The sequence below is a fragment of the Vidua macroura genome, chromosome 2, assembly GCF_024509145.1.
Source record: "Vidua macroura isolate BioBank_ID:100142 chromosome 2, ASM2450914v1, whole genome shotgun sequence".
NCBI lineage: Eukaryota > Metazoa > Chordata > Aves > Passeriformes > Viduidae > Vidua > Vidua macroura.
Genome location: NC_071572.1, coordinates 38,798,367 through 38,818,655, shown reverse-complemented (window position 1 = coordinate 38,818,655; position 20,289 = coordinate 38,798,367). Strand labels below are relative to the sequence as shown.

The 20,289-nt window shown below is 40.1% G+C and overlaps 1 protein-coding gene across 1 annotated transcript in view; it reads right to left on the bottom strand.

Moving 5' to 3' along the window:
• TMTC4 (transmembrane O-mannosyltransferase targeting cadherins 4) overlaps positions 1–18,141 on the bottom strand; it is an 83,518-nt gene extending 65,377 nt beyond the window's left edge. The window contains exons 1-5 of the mRNA XM_054004577.1: positions 18,109–18,141; positions 15,616–15,831; positions 11,015–11,130; positions 8,808–9,024; positions 4,770–4,857 (exon numbers count right to left, since the gene is read on the bottom strand). Of these exons, the coding sequence (XP_053860552.1) occupies positions 4,770–4,857; positions 8,808–9,024; positions 11,015–11,130; positions 15,616–15,777 (583 nt within the window). The 5' untranslated portion in view covers positions 15,778–15,831; positions 18,109–18,141. The remainder of the gene's footprint in view (positions 1–4,769; positions 4,858–8,807; positions 9,025–11,014; positions 11,131–15,615; positions 15,832–18,108) is intronic.
• Positions 18,142–20,289: the final 2,148 nt, after the last annotated feature.

Here is a 20,289-nt window from a genome sequence, read left to right as displayed (position 1 = left end):
TTGCAATGATCTCTTTCACACAGGAGACTTAAATGTTTCCAATCTGTAGGAAAACTTCCATAATATAAACCTCCAATATTCACAAAACTCATCGCTACTTTGCATGCTTTAGCAATGAACTAGTAGATGATTGATTGACATCTACACAGAAGAAAACAAAACAGAAACACACAATCAGAACAAAGTAATTTTTAGATGTCATAGCATATGAGCAAAGAGCTGATCCTGTATTTAATATCTACAACAATATTATTCACATGGACCAAGTCATGAACTCCTCATTTTACCTTACTCAGAGATTGACAATGCAGATGGCAAATACATGCAACTGGATCACTGTCAAAACTGAAGACAAAGGAAGGCAAAAAATGAACACCACAGCAGTTTTAAATTGCCTTATGAATTCCCAGAGAAGCTGCATTAAAATTCAACAAAGTTAATAACCCACAATTCCCTTCAGAACATACCTAAACAGTTGTCAGCTCTTGCTGTCTCCAAAGCCTATGCAGTGGATTTGTCCCCACAGCTGTGTTTAAAACAGCAGGACAGAATGAGAACAACAGATTAGTTCCTTGCAATTATAAATGTTATCCTTTCAAAGATGCTAACTTCAAAAATGGTATACTGGGAAAAAGTAACAGAATTGTAGAACTTCAGTAAGACATAATTATAGCCCACATAATTAAATGCCTAGACTTAAAAAAAAAAAAAAAAAAAAAAAAAAAAGCAGCAAAAAAAGCTTCAGATTCTGGCTAAAAGAAACTGCCTACCCAAAAATCCACTGAAACCACAAATAAATTAAGTAAACAAGCTGTAGTATATCTTGAGCTTTACAAAAACCATTATTTTCCTTTGGAAATTTTCCAGCCTAACACTGCTATTTTCCTGATCTCCTGACTGTTTTCACTATTACATATACTTTCCCCATAGTACTTCCAAATCCTCCTCAGACATTTCATGAGTTCCTACTCCCACGCAAAAAAAATTATAAATCTTTATATTAATTTTCTCAAGTGAAAATAAGCACTAACCAGTCTCCCACATATGATTTTTGACCCCTTTTCTTTAAAGAATGACAATTCATTAACTGTGTCTAAACTATGAAAACATATACAGATTTTTTTAATTCAGTCATACATAAATTTCACATTGCCTTGCTGCAAGAATAGTCAGGTTCTTTATTAAAAACTTAGATAATCTGTCTGCTAACAGCACTGGGATGCTGCTGGTAACCAAACAATATTTGTTACTGACCCAACCATATCAGTAGCATCACATCAGGCTTTCAATATTTGTTTTACTCAGATGCTCACTTAAAGTTCATTAAATAAAAGCAAACTGGCATCAAATATGTTTTGGTAACTATATTCAAAAGACAATACAAATTTAGTCCACAAATCTTGATGGTCTTAAAGGTTGTAACCTCTTTTAAGTGCTCCAAAAGAGTCACACTACAATGTGTCTATTCAAAACAATTAAACAAGAAAAAACAAAATCAACCTTTGATAATTCTTCTCCCACTCTTTGTAAAAATTTGGTGAGCTAAGCTCTATATAAATGTGACAGCCAAATCCAGGAACAAAGACACACATAGTTGACCTACAGTTTAGGCCATGCTTGCCTTTAATATACAAAAAGCCCAGCAGGACAAAAGGAAAAAAGCATATTAGAACAAACTTGTACAATCCACTTTTGTGTAGGATCACCATAAAGCATCTCTATTTGATTAGGAACACAAATTTGATACAGAGGGGGTTTTTGGTTATTTCTCCCTCTTTTTCTCACAAAGACTATTTCACAAAAATAAATTACCTTCTTGGCCTGACCTAGAAAATGATGTAATAACAGCTCTTAACTTGCTCTAAAACTAGCAACATGCATTGGCAGTATCACAGGCATTCTGGATCTTGAGGATTTGACATCAGAAGGACAATATTCTAAGAGAAGTAAAAGGACTTTTTCTTTGCTGCTTAGGAGACATCGTCTAAGTCTGCTTTTTAAATGATTTTGTGCATATTTTTTAAATGCATCTTCTTATATTCACAGTGAGACTAGCTTACATTTGGGATTGACTCCCTCAATCTATGCAGAATCAAGATCAGCTAAAGTCAGATAAAAGTTCTTTACTCGTTATTTGACCTATCATTTGAGAGTACCTAGAAGAATTGTTCACAAAAGAAGGAAATTCATACCAAGGGTAAAATTTTTTATTTACTTTACAAACCCTCTGAAGAGTCATATTCTGCCACAGCCACTTCCCCATATTTGGTTACCTTTTCCTAAAACCTTTCATACAAAGAATCACAGGAACAGCTCAGTTTGGAAGGGGCCTTCAGAGATCACCAGGTCCAATCTTTGCAGGAAAGGGAGCCTAGACAAGATCATCTAAAACCCCGACCAAATGCATCTTGAAAACCTCCAGTCATGGGGACTCTGCCATGGGGAGATTGTTGCAGTGATTGATTGTTCTTGCTGTAAAAAGATTCTTCCTTACATCAGGGTGAAATCTTTCCCAGTGCAACTGCACCCATTGCCCCTTGTCTTTGTCATGTAGCTCCTTGTGTTAAAAGAGCCTCCCTTCTCTTTGTGGGTGCCCTTTCCAATACAGACATACCCCTTTCCTGCACAAGCACTCATGTTCAAACATGTTCAAGCTGCAGGTTGGACAAACCTCCCCTCCACAAAAGAAAAAAAATATAATAAGGGCAGCAAGTAAAACTGCTTAGGTGGGGTTCAGCTAGAGAACAGATGGATACAATGGTAGACGGGACTGTTGTTTGGAGGGGCTATGACAAGCTGGAGGAATGGGTCTCATGAAAATCAAACACAACACCGTGCAACAATTAAGGCCTGGGCAGCAGCTGTGCAGAAAAAGGTCTGGAGTGCCTGGGTGATAAGCTCCTGGCTGATGAGTCAGTAGTGTGCCTTTGCAACAATCAAGGTGAAAGACTCAAGTATGTAACTTGGATACAAATTCTTGTGTACAGAGAAAGTCTAAACTTCTTCAAGAAGTGCTGAGGGAAAAGCAGGCAGTGAAGGTGACAGCAAACATTGAAAACTGACCTGAAAGGCAATGCTGGCAGACTGTAATTTTCCTTGGCAAAATTGCTTAAAAGACATCTGCTCGCCTATTATCATGTAATGCCCCATAAAAATCAGTAAGGGCTGCTTAGTATCTTGTCTTTACAACATTTTCCTTCTTCTGTATCAATGACACAAATTTCAGTCCAAGAATATTATTACAATGACACTGATTTCTAAAAGATATTAAGCTGGCCTTCACAAGTTGAAGAGCATAACCTTAACCAGCATATGCATCCTTAGTCATTCCCAAGATGTTCTCTATAGCAAAATAATTAGAGGGTCCTATATAATTGTCTCCAGTGGTCATCCTAAGAATTTGGCTCTTGAGTTCTTCAAGCAAAGATCATTTGCCACAGGCAGTGCATTACCCCTGCCATATAAGCCTATCTGTCTGACAGAGACACTGGGAAACAGGTAAGCAATATTTTAATTGGTCTATCTTACTCTACCACTAATAAAAGAAACATCATAAGCACAATCATATCCAATAATATAGGTGAGAAAAGAATAAACAAACAAGCAAGAGCCCAAAGCAAATTCTCATCAAGAAATCATTAGCTCAGTTGAAAGAAATTAAGCCTACTCCAAGGGAAGAAAAATATAAAGTAAACAGGAATCATCCTAAGTAACATTTGAAATGGCAAGATAAACTTATTATATCAGTAACAGAAATATGTACAATAGTTCCAAAGAATCTGAACTGAATCAGCAGGAGCTGCTCACAGCATCAGACAGCTCACTGTGGACTAACTCACGTCCTTCAGCCCACACTGAGGTCTCTGTGATGCCATAACTATGCTGTTAAGCCAGATGACAGAGTCAGCTGAGGTACCTCTGAAATACCCTGCCAGCTCTGGGTCATCATTCCAGGCCACGCCTATGGAACAACAGACAAGCTCCTCACAACACAGCTCCTTGTGGCTTCACCAAATGAGTCCCGTATTTCGTGTGGTAGAGCACAATCAGATACCAGACTGCACGTCCTGCAAAGCTTTCCACAGTCATGAACTCGTGCTTTCTTGTGTGTTTATTTAACAGAGCCCCCAAGATAATTTCTCCACAACTGTATTTGAACTGCCAACCTGCATTCAGATCAAACAGTACCAGAGATCTGAAAGCTCACTTGAAAAAACATCTACCAAGGAATTGTTCATGTTAAACACAGCTGTCTTACAAAAACTATGAGTAACACTATATTCAGCATTATATGCCAGCAGTTGCATATTGCAGGAATCTAGAAGGCTTAGTCATAGGAATAATTCTTTGCAATTCATTAAAAATACAAATAATGTTCCAAAAAGCTGACTCCCATTTGAGACATCCCAACATAATGGCATAAAGAGTAGTTAAATATTTAAGCATACACATTTGTAGGTTTGATTTATTTCTAAAATACTTATTAAAATACTTCATTAAACTTCTAAACAATAAAACATTTAGCAAATAAGCCTATCATAAAGTGGACTTTGCTTAAGTCAAATTCTGTGTTTAACAAGAATTACAGAAAGCAACTTTTTCAGAATTTCTAACAATAAATAGCTGCTAAAGCAGGTTTTATAAAAAAATATATTTTGTGAGGGTAAACAAATCAATTTGACATTTTAAATTTTGCTATACTTCACTGAAATGTACAAATGATGAAAATATACACAATAGGAAATTAAAGGGCCAAACAGAATGCTTACTTTCTTTAAATGCTTTACAGTAGCCAAGGAATGACAACAAGAAGAACAGCGCACACAGTAGGTCTGCTCTACCAACAATCCCAGCAACCTTAAAAAAAAAAAAAAAGTAGTTTCAAATTATCAGATTTTTATTCTTCTTATTCTTTATTCTAAAACCTGAAGTAAAGGAACGCATACAAAGTGAAATATATAATAGAATATAACTCTATCACTTTTTTTCTTTAAGGGTCTAGTGGATTAGTTATATACAGTTTTTTTAGATGCATCCTATTTTTTATTGGTATTGCTTAGTATCAACTACATAAATGGTTTGGCTTTGGTTTATGAAAATTTTCGTTTATGGAAATTTTTTTTAAGAAATGAAGGAGGACTTCACTGCATAAAATTTAGAATCTACACAATTCCATCTTTTTTTTTGATCCAACTGCATTTCAGCAGAACACTTAGAATACATCAAAATATAAACCAGTTTGGGTTGGAAGCGACTTTAAATATCATCTCCTTCCAACCCCCCTGCCTTTCAGTAGACCAAGTTTCTCAGAGCTCCATCCAACCTGGCCATGAACACTTCCAGGGATGGAGCACCTACAGCTTTTCTGGGCAACCTGTGCCAGTGCCTCACTACCCTCACACTGAAGATTTTCCTCCTAATATCTAATCTAAATCTACTCTCTTTCAATTTGAAGCCATTATACGGCTTGGAAGCCAAACATCCTAAACGACAATTAAATTGGCAGCTCTGCCGAAACACAAATCAAAACTGTTCACTTTCAGAAGACAAGCCAGCCTTCAAATTGCAATCTGAACACTCAGATGGACAAATACCTTCCAGCTTGCAGATTCAGGGAAGAAAAAAAAAAAAAGATTCCCCCTCTGGCAGTCTTTTGTGTTACACTAACTGACTGCATTAGAGCTATCTCCAACTGCATCTTGAAACAGAAGTTGTACTAACGCAAAAGAAAATGAGAAGCACATCCTGGGACCTCTGTACTCGAGATCTGTGCCAACCTATTTAAATCAAGTGCAATCTCAGGGCTATCTGTAAGCTTTGGTTTAAGCCCCTAAATTGTATTTACAATAACTTGCTGAAACAGAGCAAGACACTTTTGGATCTTCAATTCTCAATTACACAAGTGTCAGGATAATACCACTAATTTTTTGTGAAAATCATGACATGGAGCTGCTAGGGGACTGTATAAGCCCTGATGTTGGAACCTCACTAGAACGTACATCCAGAGCAAGGATCATGGAAATACCCCTTATTTTTCAGTCTAGCTCTGCTTCCTGGAGTGCTGAGTTCCGTGTTTTTAGGAGATGTACAGAAGCAGGGCAGAACAGCTACAGGTTTTCTTTTTAAATTCTTTTTTTGTGATCATATTTAAGGGACAAAAGCAGAAACTTCAGTTCTCGTGTAGTATACCAGTTGTCCCATTTTGTGTGTGGAACAGAAAGAGGAAAGCAAAAAGGAAATGGGCATTTTTTGTGTCAGGGAAATATGATGGAACAACTATTTCCAAATAACATCAGAGAAAGATAAGTGTAGAGGTATAAGAGTTTGACTGATTCCCCTGCAGAGACTCTCTCCCACTTTTACCCTCAGCTTTACCTGAACACTGCGAAAGAAGAAACTGTTGGACTCCTAAATTCAGTTCAGAAGAACTTCTTGATTTATCTACAGCTGTGCACCTAACTTCTCTGCTGCTGCTTCTTCTATCATACAAAGGAATTATGAGAATTAACTCAATAGCTGTGGAGTGCTTTGAAATGTGAAAATAATTAAGTGTCATTCTGTTTCAGGAGCCACTCTTCCTAATGATATAAAAGTTAAGGTGAGCAGACACAATTTTGAAAATAAATATCCACTTGTTACAGCAAAGAGATTAAGGGGCTAATAACACACATAGCTTCAGATGACTCCAACAGCAAAATGTTACCTAAAATGCAAGATAAGGCATACAGATTCTGGAAAGAAGGGAAACAATGGAAAAAAAACAAACCAATTTTAAATTAGTATCAGATATATTCTTACGTCTATGATTCATTTAGCATTTCACCACTGAAGTGTTACAAAGAATAGGCCTTTTCTAGAGCAGAGAACTATAGCACAAGAGTATTGTAGGTAGAAAAATTACAGTGTTTTCCTCACACAGGTACTGAAAGCATTATACCTTTCAATATCTGTTTTACATGACAGTTTGTTTCGCTGTATAAACCAAAAACCCAAAGCAGCAAACAGACAGATTCTTCACAATTTATGTCAAAATATGTCATCTCATTTCAAACCAGGATGTCGGATACTTAAAACTCACAGGTTTAAAATCATAAGGAATGCTTTTTAAGAGATGCTGCCAGACACACACTCATCCTAGAACTGTAGCAGTATAAATGACTTCTTCACTGCAGCAAAATTTATTATTCACCATGTGAATGATTAGAGGCTTTTGTTCATTCCTGAATTTTAGAAGAGGCCTGATACATAAGCATGCTACTTTTCCCCCCTCTTCTTCCCCTGTTTGCCTGAAACATTTGCAAGTCTTCAAATATGCAAGCAGACCACATCACTTGTAATTTATTTGACATGACAAAGGGCTTAATAATATTCTCATGCTGATCTAAATAGATTTTTAGAGTCAAATGGAATGCAGAATAAATTTATGGATATTGATAAAGGGGTCAATAGTAGGTCTACTACAAAGTTAAGACTCAAGTGAGACTTCTCTTTACATATCAAAACATCAAAAGCACTGAAGACTTGCTTTACTTTACTCTGACATCTAAAACTGGTTTTGGAGAAAAAATATGAGGGGCCCTTCTGACACAGTGCACTCTCACAAAGAAGTTATTGTGCAGGCGAGTGAACATCAGAGAATGATTGTCAAGATGTTTTAGCCACACTGCCAGAAAAGGGGGCAAATTACTAATGCATAACTTTGCACCATCTCTAGGTCTTCAATACATGCAAGGTCTCCAGTCAGCTGAAAGCACAGCTTTCAATAACTTTTTCCACCAATCATGTGCAGAGCAAATGCAAGAAGCCAAAACCATGGCATATTGTGAATAAATAAAAAATCAGTGCCACATATGTGGAATGTGCACTGCAGGATTGCTAGGACAAAATCAAAAATAAAGCTAGTACTTTTTCTGTAGCTCAGACATTCCAAATTCTAACAAAATCACCAAAAAATTTCCCTTATTGTGATAATTTTATATTTGGTCAAGAGATCAGTGATGACATTCAGCAAGCCCACTAGCATAAGGCCATAAGGTTTTCTTAACTATGAGCACAAAAGAGCTTTTTAAGAACACCATCTTCTTTTCACATAATTCCAACACAAGGACTTTCTGTTTTGGTCAGATATTTTAACTGATTGCTATATATGTCCCATGTTTCTATTCTGCATCTTTACATCTTTGCTTTTGCCTGCACTATTAAAGGGCCCTTTACTGTCAAATTTGTGTTTCCCATGTACATAATTACAGACTGTGATTTAAAAAAAAACTCTTTAATCTTCTCCTTCATATTAAAGATATAAACCCAGTTTGATCTCTCAGAAAAGAGGATGATTTCCAGACATTTAATGACCTTCATGGCTCTTCTGAGTACTCTCCAATTTTTCCAGTGTTGTCCTTGCAGCATGGATGCAAAACTGAATGCAGTATTCTACTAGTCACATACAGAGTTCATAGAGTGCCCCATCTCCGATTTTAAAACTCTTTGCTTTTTTTACCAATGCAAATGGAAATGAAAAGTAATTGGGGAAATCCAGGAGGTAGGGAAACTGTAGCACAGTGCTATCCTCCTTTAGTTATTGTACTTGAATGATTTGTGTTCCTTAATAAGGTCTAGCTCGGTGGAATTACAGGCCTTGGACGTACAAACCATAATATTTGATTGTTCTATTAAGACATGTGCCAAGAGAAGTGTTAAGAATATATAAAAGCAATCTGTAGAGTATAAGGCTATGCCAGAATTAATTAGTCAAGATGGTCAAGAACTTCTAAAATAAAAATCTCTGGAGATAATTATTCAATACTTACACACTCGGTGTGCACTGGATGTACAGCAAAGAGCAAAGCAGCAAGAAGAGAGGACTTTGGAGCCAGGTTTAGCCGTCTTCCTTTATTGCTGAATTGCAATCCACCCAATAATATGGAGAACACATCAACCATCAACACTGAGATAGTACAATGTAGTATTATATTGATGACATGGAAACCAACTGGGTAGAAGCCTCCAGCAAAAAGGTAATTAATTCTATATAGAAACAAAAATATTAAGGGTAGGAATTAAAACAATGGTTAGAAAAAACACAAATAGAAAAACTGAACAACCCCATAGAGGACACATGCATACAAAAATAAAGTGGACATCTCAGTACACCTACAGTTACCATTTGGCCACCACAACAAGATAGAAACAATATCCCAGTCTTTAGACCAAGTATTCACAGGGAATATCACAGTATCTATCCTCTCCAAACATATACCTCAGCACCATTGTTTTAATCATTCCTATAGTTACTTAGAACTGGCTTTTGGTCAACAATGTAACTTCAGTGTTGCAACACAGGAGTATCCTGGGGATAAATAACCCAGCCCACCGAGGGATACCCCTGGGTTTAAGAGCAGCCAACTTGATGAAATTTCGTTAATTAAATCCACACAGTGAGGAAACTAATATGCACTGGTGCTATGATTTCCACTGACATACCCTCTGAAAGAGGTCCTAGCATGTGGGTACAATCAATATCCACCCAGAAAACAGCATATCTTGATAACTGATTTGTGAGACTGGTTAAAGAGACATTTCATGCAAGTATTAGAATCAGAAGGAAGTATAAGTGAAAATACAGTCTAAATCCCTATTCAAGACAGGAACTCTGCAGTAAAATGGAGGCTGAGAAGAAAAAGGTGAAACATTGTGCTATTACCCACATGCTTTTATCAGTAGGCAAGATACACAGAAACTTAGTTAGAATAGGGGATTTTATACAGTTGTTTTGGTCAATGTGCACCTGGCATAAATGAAACCTAGTTAAAAACTTAACCTATTATAAATACAATGCACATAAAGGTTAAAGCTTAGGGAAATAAAGGAAACCCATTTTTTTTCTTTGAAAATAGCATTTTGTGAACCTCTCCACAGGCTCATCTGTATTTTCAGATATAGTAATGATTGTATCCCAGTTCACTCTTGAAACAAACCAGAATATCATTAGAGATGGAATATACCACAGAGACAAGGAAAAAAAAAAAAAGGAAAGCATGTTCTGTGTAATGCACTGAAAGCTTTAATAGGTTTACGACTCTGACATGTTTTATTCAGTTGCTTGTTTTACTTGATGAAAATGTTTAGAAAGCCCATTAGACAGTGAAACCCACAGTGCAAGGTACTTAAAACACTGACACTACCCTAAAGGTCAAAGCTTTTTCTTGAATATGGGGACTAAGGGTGGGAACACTTCTTCTGCACTTACTTAGTCCATGGTTTGGAATGGGCAGAACAAGCACCAAGTCCCCACTGACACCATTGAGTCACAAGGGGAAAATAAAGAAATTAAGCCCAAGTCCTCAAATATTCTCTGCATTACTGTGCCAGATTTCTACATGGTCTACTGTTTACTCGAATCTTTGTGCAAAAAACATGAGCTAAGCATCTACAAAAGTAATCCTGTTAAACCATTAGTTATTTGACAAAACCAGCAAGTTATATATAGGCAGACATTTCACTAGATTCTCAGACATTCGAGTTAGAATATTGGAGTGAAGAGGTGGGAAGACTATACAGTGTGCTGATGGAAAAAGGCCACAGTACCCTGATGCTATTTATAAAATAAACAATTTGACAGGTCAGCAGGAAAGCAGAGAACAAAAACTACAATAGCAATATAAGTGGCAGCATAGCTAAGTGAAGGGAACATACACTTCCTAGTTCTTTGATGATGTGACATACTAAACCACACCGCCCCTAGTACCAGGTACAGAAGACCATTAAGACAAGATCTCTGAAAAGTAGATAGAAATACAAAATGTCAAAATAATGAATGTTTTGGGAGAGAAACCATTGGAAAATTAAAGCACCATTTGAGATTAAGGTAGTGAATTCAAAAATCGTATTCTGGAAAGGTATCCATCTACCCTCCAGCTACTTTGTTCTTGCCTTTTTTGTTGCCTTCCCCCTAAATTCAATTGAGTCAATATAGGTTAAAAAATATTCAGACCTCATGCAAAAATACAAGTCTCACCTGAAAGTTAAGACAGTTAGCGGTCGATATGACTTATGACTGGTATTGCTGCTGAGTTTGCTACCCCAAAAGTCATGATACCACAGGTCACCAAGCGGGGTTTCTGCCCTGAGGTCCTAAAAGAAAACAAATTACCAGATTCTTAAAATTTTTCCTTTGTTCAAAGCAGCTAAACCACAAACAAATTCTAACTAATACAAGCTCACACTAAGGTGGACATAGCAGGAGTTTTGTTGGCTCACTACTGACATCTGACCCACGGTACCTAAGTTTGCAATGAAGGTCAAATGAATGCCTGTCATTGTACAGGTCATGATCCTGGATTGTGTAAGCAGGCATAACTACATGAAATTTAGAGCTGTATTTGCATCAGTTTATAATCTGAGACATGAAACACATAAATCTCCTTCCCACATAATTTTGTAAAAAGCCTTTGATTTTTAGGTGTAGGCTGCAGAGAAGGCCAACTACAAACTGCTGCAAAATAGCCATTTTTTACTAGTGCAGTAGCATACCTACTAACAAAAGCATGAAATCAAGAAGACTAAAAGTAGGAAACAAGAATTAGCTGCTTTTGAAGCCTTGCTTTGCACAGGACTATTCAAATAGTTGAGGTTGTTTTAACATTTAATACATGAAATCAAGAATCAACATATCTATATACTTGCTCTAAAAGAGTAAAAGACAGAAAGGTAATGAATTATTTTAATTTGGGGTGCAATAGGGGCCTATAAAAAAACCACTGCAAAGAAAAAGTCTTGCTTGCTTGCTCTTCCCTTTTATCTCAAAGCCATGCTAATATGAAAAATTCAAATAATGTAAGCTATTAAATGGAAAGCATACACCTTGGAGGAAAAATACAGATCTTGCTAGCATCTGCCTCAGTTTTCTATGAAGACAAGCTTGGAAGTTCAAATTAACATACTTGCCCTTCTTCTGCTTCCCTAGTGCAATTAAATACCAATTTATGCTACAGCAAGGCACATGCAGGTTAAAAACACTTGAGACGGAGCCTAAGAACAAAACTGTACCAGTCAGTACTACTCCTGCAATCAACAAGTTACTCCACCCCCACGTTCTGTCCTGAAATTATTTGACACCAATGAACCAAAGGAGGTGAACAAGACACTGCAAACACAAGTACACAAACAGGCTTGCTAATCCCATGAAAGGTCTTGTAAACCGTGGTGCCCCTGTCTTATTATTCCTACAACTCCATCTACTTACAAGATTCTCACGTTGCAATTCCCTTGGTTTTATTAATTCCAGTTTCTCTCCAATGCTGCTACCACCTCACTTGCTTCTACAGTATCTTGAGCATTTCTGTGGTCTCCAGTACCTTCCATTTCACTCTTAGCTAGTATTTTTGGCTCGCACATGCTCCCAAACTGCAGCCAAACGGCTGGACCCTGATGACTGGCTGCTGCTAAACTAAATTTAAAATAACTAATTTTTTCTTGCTTCTTTAACAAGAATATTCTTGACATATTCTGATGTTCATCCATCCAAAAATATAAATTTAAAAAAAAATCCAAGAAGAGATTTCTTTCTATCATTTGATCAAATTTGGCCAGTATTAGTCAAATGAACAGAAGTATTCTCTAATAGGATACTAATCAATACACAGAAAGGAGAGCAGGGCTAAAACTGCAGTCTGAAAAAGCTTGACTGCAGCTGTCAATTAAGGCACTCTCAGGGAAATCCTTAAGAAATCAAGACTCACAGGGGATCCTACTTGGGCTTAAGAATTACCAAGGTGAAAATTTTCTTCACGCTCTCATACATGTTTCTACTGCCAAGATATAGATAGAAATTTCTTCTCCCAGGACTGCAATTTTAGCCTTAGGCACCTAAATTCCTAAATTCCTTATTGGTATGCACAAACCCTAAAGGTCATAATTTAGCCCTCAGAGCAGGAACACGCTCAACCAACAACTCACTAAATCAATACAGACAGCTTTTCTGGGGCAAGCTGGGACAGGGATGTACACCAACATCTATTGAAGTCTTTGTACTCGGCAGGGGACAGTTGCCAGAGGGTGGTGTGGCCCTCAGACTGTTTTTTCAACCAGCAGCACTGCTCCTTATGTACATAAGGTTTATGAGAGACATACTTTTATAAATGTTAGTACTGAAAAAGAAAAGTATGTCCTCCATGTCACAGATGGCCTTCAATGACTTGAGATGGGAAATGTACAAGGCTTGATTTCCCATTCTGCTATAATCAGCCTTCTTTTGTCTTCCATCGGAAGAAGGCAGGAAAAGCTGAATGCATAGAATTACTTAGTGATTAGATTACACTTCCATATGACCCAAAAAATCTTCAATCATGTATCTTGCCCTTGTATCCAAGTTCTGTGAGGAAGTTTCTTACATTAATTTTCCTACTTAGTGAACTTACCCTAAAATAGGAATGGTTTTCTTCAAGGGACAGAGCTGCTTAAAAGCTACATATGATTTTCTCTTTAAAAACCAAAAGTAGCTATCAAATAATCTCTAAATATTTGATTAGCAGCAGCTTACAGACAGCAGAGTTCAAGATTTGAAGAAAGGTCAGTTTTTCTATATAAAGGCTTATGGAAATGACATACTGTGTCTGAAGCTCTGCTTAATCCAACTGTTTGTCTTGCCAAGCTAGTAAATAAATAAAGACAAAACCCACCACTGTGTGCCAGTTAAAATGCTGCTTAAAATGATAAGAAAGCATCTGGAAAACAGCCTTTAACTCCAATAAAATCTAATAATGGAGTGTTCCATTATACAATTGGGATGGGGTCAACTAAATGTGTATCTTTTGCTAAGAAGACAATAAAAGAAAGGAAAGATTGGGATGATGGCAGCTAGCAAATTAACAGAAAGGGCACTGTGTGGTGCCCAAGAAAATACTACAGTAGCAATATATAAAATTACTTCAACTGCTGTCTTTCCTATTAAATAGGAATAAAATATGGTATGCTTCAATAAACTGTGCCATTGCTAGATAATCTCCCTCCCCATTAAACTGGTAAACTCATTGTCTCTGCATTTTTCTTGTGGATTTTGAATTTCCATATATCCATATGACCCCTGTGTTAAAATGATATTGTCACAAAATCCTCATTTAATTTCTAGGGAATAACTGAGGATTTTCTATGTGAGAAATAGAATCAGCCTCCCAGTTTTTCAAACATACAGACTACATATGAATTAATTTATTTAAGCAGTTGGTTGAATGTCTCAGCATTGCCAACAGCTAGAATCCTGGTGCAAATTGTTGGATTGCATAGATAAATTGAAACATTTTTAGAGTAAAGACTAAAAGAAATGGAGAGAAATTATAAGTGTGGAAATTGCACATTACCAAATCAACCTGCTTTGTTTCAACATCAGTCTTTTGTTCATTCTTTCAGGAAATGAAAATATTATAAACAGGTCCCAAATAAAACTTTGCAGAATGAAACATTACCAGGAGCTGTGCTATTTAAAATACAATACTACTTAAAAAAAACCACAAAACGAGAATGCTATAGGTTCTTAATTTGTCTACAGTATTCTATTGAAAGCTTTGAGATTTATTTCCACGTTGACAGATGTGTTTTTCCCCCATACATTTATAACTGAAGGTATGATGACTTACACATGCATAATAGAAATTTGTCTAAGGAAACAGTAATTCTGCATAATTCTAAAAGGCACATTGTGATAAGTTGCCTCTAAATCTTGTGCAAGGAAAAAAAAAAAAGTGAATTGTGTTCTTCTAGCAGTATGAGTCTCCAGATTATCCTCTTTATGGGGTTCCATGGCTTCAGGAAGACGGAACCAACAGATGAATGTGATTATCCTGTGCTTTTCTTTCTAAATGCTTAACAAGTACCTTCAGAACAGCATAAAAGTTGTAACACCAATACCCATCCATGGGCATGGGCTTGCTCACTGCTACATGTGATCCTGTGAAGTGTCTCAGCAATTGAAGACACTCCACTGCTCAAAGTCAAAAGACTCTCAGTTATAGGTTTGTTGGAATCACATGTTAATTTCTAAGCATTTCAAGGTCTGTTCATTGCATGTATGGTCAGCTTTAAAATGGAACACAAGAATACTCCACCTCTATCTCAGAAAGTACTGTTGTCACAGGAACTTCAAGGGAGAAAGGAGGGAAAAGGGAGCTTTGTTTGCTCCTGTAACATTTTTACAGTATAAATTGCACCTGAAAACCCCCTGCACCCTACATGATACCTTAATGATGCCTTATGTACCTGCAACCAAGACTAAGTGTATTCACTGGTCTCATTCTGTGACCCCAAGAAGATAATTAACAAAATCTCCTATTAACATCCACAGGTATCAGAAAAGTTTATTGTACACTCTCACTGACTTAGGAATGAGCATAAAATTAGACATACTGGCAGTCTTGATGTACAGGTACCCTTAAATCAGGCTTAACTTTAAAAAACACCCAATAAAACAAAATGGAAAAATGAAGTTTAAAAATAAAAAGTCATATCCAAAGGAAGCTCTTTACCAGGCGGAAACTTTTGGGCCTATTTAGATCAACTGTTGCATTATTTCTTTTCCTATGACCTTTTATGCCAAAGGGTGCAAGGAAAAGAAGAGAGACTAACCTTATTATTGATGATGGCTTCAGAATCATCAAAGACAAAATCTCCATCATAGCTGTTAGCAAAACACAGGAAGGAAATCAATGCCACAACCATTTTAGACCAGTATGACGGAAGGAGGAACCATGATACGTCATGGTCCAGATTAGGTTCCATTTGTGCCATTCTGTGAAATGCTGGTTGCAAGTTGGGAGCTTCAGCATTATGTTGGTTGAAAATCTGGAAGAAACACATACAAGTGCATGGTTACAGCTCTAATTCACTAAAAAAAGAATTTTAAAGGAAAGATGGCTTGGGAGAGGAGATGAAGTTTCATATAACCTTACATTTTTTTTTCCTCAGAGCCTCTCATAGTTACTGGAACATACCTAAACATAATTTTGTACTTCAAATGAGGAAGTAAAGGCAGAATTTATCATGGTTGGAGCACAGAGATAAATACAAGAAATTCTTAGATGCTAAGGTAAAACTTTGGCACAGACAAATTCTAAAACCTAGAACAAATCACTGTTTTTCTGTTTCTTACTGTTCTTTTCAAGCAATACAAACAGATGCATCACAGGGATTGTGAAATATTTATAAAGCCCTGTAGAAAATGATAAACATTATAATTTCCTTCCACCTTTGAAAAGCAAACATTGTCAATTGCTAGAAGAGCTAAACTCCCTTCAGTTAATCAGATTAAACCAGATTACACATTCCCCCATGCAAGGAATTCATACAAACATCACAGATAGACACATGGAGGTATCAGTTAATGGACTAGGCCCTAAATCTCAACAATTCAAGCAATGAGACAGCAAGATCCATAGAACTGAGGTGAGACTAATGTTCATGAGATCACTCTGCACACCTCAAGTGCAGTTGAAGTTCCACTGCTGCATGGGCTCATGAAGTTGATGAAAAAGACCCTGCAATCCAAGCACACTGATACATCAGTGTGGAGGTAACTAAGGCTGGAGGTTTACACCCATGAGCCACCTTTACTCGGATGGGTCTCTCTGGATGCTCCAGAGCCAGCCTTCTGCCTGGACTACAACTCTGCCTCCACTTCTCAGGTGCTCAGACACGACTGTGAGAGGTCTTATTATCAAGTGCTGGTACAAACGGCAAGCAAAGGAAGCTATGAACAGAAAACTGCAGTAAAAACCAGGCAGAATATGAATTTTTTATTTCGTAAACCCGAAGAACGATAGGCACATATAGTAGCCTATCTTAAGTTTCTTCTTATTTATTTGCTTATTAAATCAACTGTTGCACTTCTGAAAATATTACATTTAATACCTTCATACAGAAAAAGAGAGACTAGAAAAATAGCTCTAGTGCACCCCTGCAAACATTGCATTTAATGTTTTTGCACGGTCTAGGAAAACAGCTCCAAGCATCTGGCTTCTGGAACAGAGCTGACCATTAGAGCTGCTGCAGCAGTTGCTTTGTAGCTTTCTCTTTTTGCAGGACTACATTGCGGTCCCCGCATATTCCCAGTTCCTGCACACACACGTACGCAGGGACAGGCAGTACACCCTGCCACACCGGTGCCCCTCCTCGCTTTGGAGACCATATGGCGCTGCTCCCAAATTCAGATAAAGTCAGTAACCTGGAGCTGTGCAACCTGAGAGGCTGGAGCTCCCTGGCTGAGGAAAGCAGCTGCTTTAAGAGCAAAACCTTTTCTCGTAGTAGTTCACCCCTGTGTTCGTAGTTTGACGGGAACAAAGAGAGAAAGCGTGGCTGTTAACTGAGGGAAGTGCACGGCGTTACTCCCAACAGAACGGATACAGCATCAACACGCACCATGCAATTAAAATATTTAATCTACTCAAAATTTATTTCGCCCTGAAAGTTTCTTCCATTACGGTTGCTCTATTTATCCGGGGCACAGCTACTGCCAGCCCTCTTCGCCGCGGTCCAGGAGGCCGGTCCATGGCGTGGTCGCTTCCCCGGCCAGCGCGGTGGCCGCACGGGCGGTGCGGGCACCCACGAGGGTCCGCCACCTCCCCGGAGAGGCGCACATGCCACTGCCCGGCGGCCGGGGACAGGGAGGGCGCCTCCCCGCCGCCCTCTCCAGGGAAGGGCGAGCCCGAGCCGACCCGGAGAGCACCCGCCGCACACCGCAGGCACCCCCGCGGCGGAGCGGGCACGGTGCCTCCCGCCGAAGAGCGCCGGCGCCGCGGGGGTGGCTCGCACCCGGGGTGGCGCTGGCCGTGCGCGGAGCCCCGCAAACTTGGGGGCGTCCCGGGCACCCGGCGGGCGGTCCCGGGGAAGGAGCCCGCCCGGCAAGGCAGCGGCGGCTTCGGGGTAAGGGTCGAGGCTGGGGGGCAGGTGAACCCCGCCGGGAGTTTGGCGGTGGCCCTGCCCCGCTCGCCGCTCCCCTTTTGTCCTGGCGGCGACGGCTCCGCCGTAGGAGGTGGCCCGTCCCGTCCGGCCCTCAGCCCCCCGGGCCGGTCCCGCCAGCGGACGGGGCACCGGCGAGACCCCCGTTCCCCCGCGCGGCGTTACCTGCGAGGACACGGAGCCCGCGCGGCATCTCCCACCCGGGAGCGAAACTCTCCCGCCCGGCGAGCCCCGAGCCGGAGCGGCCGGCGGGGGAGGGGCCGCGGCGGCTGCGCCTCCGGGAACATCCCCGCAGCCCATTGGCCGCCGTCCCGCCCCGCCCCTCCATGGCCCCGCCCCCGGAGCAGCCCCGCCTGCCCATTGGCTGCGCCCGCGCTGACGCTCGTGGGCGGGCCCGGGCGGGCGGAGTCCAGAGCTCACTCGCGGTGGGCGCGGGGCCGGTGCGGGTCGCTCCCCCTTCATCCCAAACTCCGCACCCCGCGCACAGGCGGGGCCGGGCGGGCTCCCGGCAGTGCCCTCCATCGCCTGCGCCGCGTTCCCGGTGCGCGCCCGCCCTGCCCCGGCGGTGGTCGTAGTCCCGCGCATCTGGCTGGCCGCGGGGTGGGGGGCGGCTCGGCTGAGCCGGGGAGAGCGGGGGCCGCCCGGCACGGGGGCGGGAGAACCGCGAGCACCGCGTCCGCCACTCCTCTCGCAAAGGCGAGGTTCCTGCGGCGGCGGGCGTGCGCGGAGCGAGAATCCCCCCGGGAAGAGGATACAGAGCCGGTGGGGCGGTGGCGGAGATGGGTGTCGGGGTCTCGTCGCCTGGGACGGGTAGCGGGGTGAGCTGGCAGAGCGTTCCAGCCTTTCTCTAAGAGGCTCTCGTCCTACTGGGGTTGTTGCGGATGCTATCCGCAGGACAGGTACTGTAAGGAGAAAAAGGCTGTATCAGGTGCAGTTAATTCCTACGTTTAAACATCACCGCGATTTCCTTCTAAGAAGGTGTGATTGGGCATTGAACTGGTAGCACCAAATGTTCGGTAGAAGCTTCTCTAAAAAGCCCCCATTAAAGCCTTAATATGCTGAAATTGGATGAGAACTCCTGGCTGGGTGCCAGGGAGTGACATACAATTTGGAGTGGGATTTTTAAGATGTTTGCATTATCAAGCGTCAAATTAACAAGGTTATTTCATGTCTCCTTTGAGGCTTTAACTCTCGAGTGGAAACACTGCTTTGGGAGGGCTTTGGTGGTTGCCACCCATAACTGTCTGCTGACACCTGCTTTGGAACATCTGCTCTGCAACACGGGCAGCTCAGCTGCGTGTGAGGCAGCAGCTGAGCCAGCACAATTGCCAGGCTCGTATATTATTCGGCTGTATATGTGGAGCTCCTGCTTTTAAGATGGAAGTCTGTAACTTGTGCCTGTTAAACAGCTACTACAAAGTGTCTGAGGTGGTGAAGCTCAGTGGTGAAGCTGTGGAAAGCCGGCGACCTGCTGTCATCAAGCATGCAAAGCTCTGCGAACTGATTGCAGACTTCTGGTCCCTGTGGTACAAGAGCTAAAATAGATATGCAAAGACCTGCAAACCACTAAATTGAGCCTTGTACTTTAGAATGATCTTGTCTGTTCTGGCTTTGCCTATTTAGTGATCTAAATAGGCACAATGAGGAAGCTTTGTGTTTCATAATTTGCCATTGTGAAATGGTAAAAGTGATAGATGTCTTTATGACTTTTGGGTCATTTTGCCTTTTACCTTTACAAGGTAAAACATGAGATAATCAACAAAAGCGTGTTTTCTAGGTTTCTGCTTCTACAATCCAAAGCATTAAGATTTATATTTCTTCCTAAAAATAGCTGATTTACCATATTATTTCATGATTAGGAAGTGCTGGTTGATGTTTCCTGACATTTCCTTACTGTTTCAGTTTCCACCCCCCAAACTACCACACCATACATATTATCAAGTCAAATTCTTCTCAACAAGAATGTTCAAATTCAACAATCTTCCTGAGATTACAGTATGTATAGAATTTTTAATTAGTGTTTGCTAATAGAAGGGCCCTGACTCAGAAGAGAGGGGCCCAATTTAGAAAGAAATTCCTTAGTTAGAAAAGAATGTATTCAATCTTATCTTCCATAACTTCTAATGAAGTAAATGAAATTTCAGTTCATGCTTAAGTTTGCCCATATGTAAGAATTTATTTTAATTTAAGCATATGTAAATATATGTAAGGTTCTGTGAATCAAGGTTGAGATTTGCTTTGCCAGACTCACTGTGACAATTGCCAGACTTGTACTATTTGACTCACTTTCACTTTTCTGTGTTTTGTTTCATAGCTAGTTTGACTTTCTCACATGTGCTGATGTAT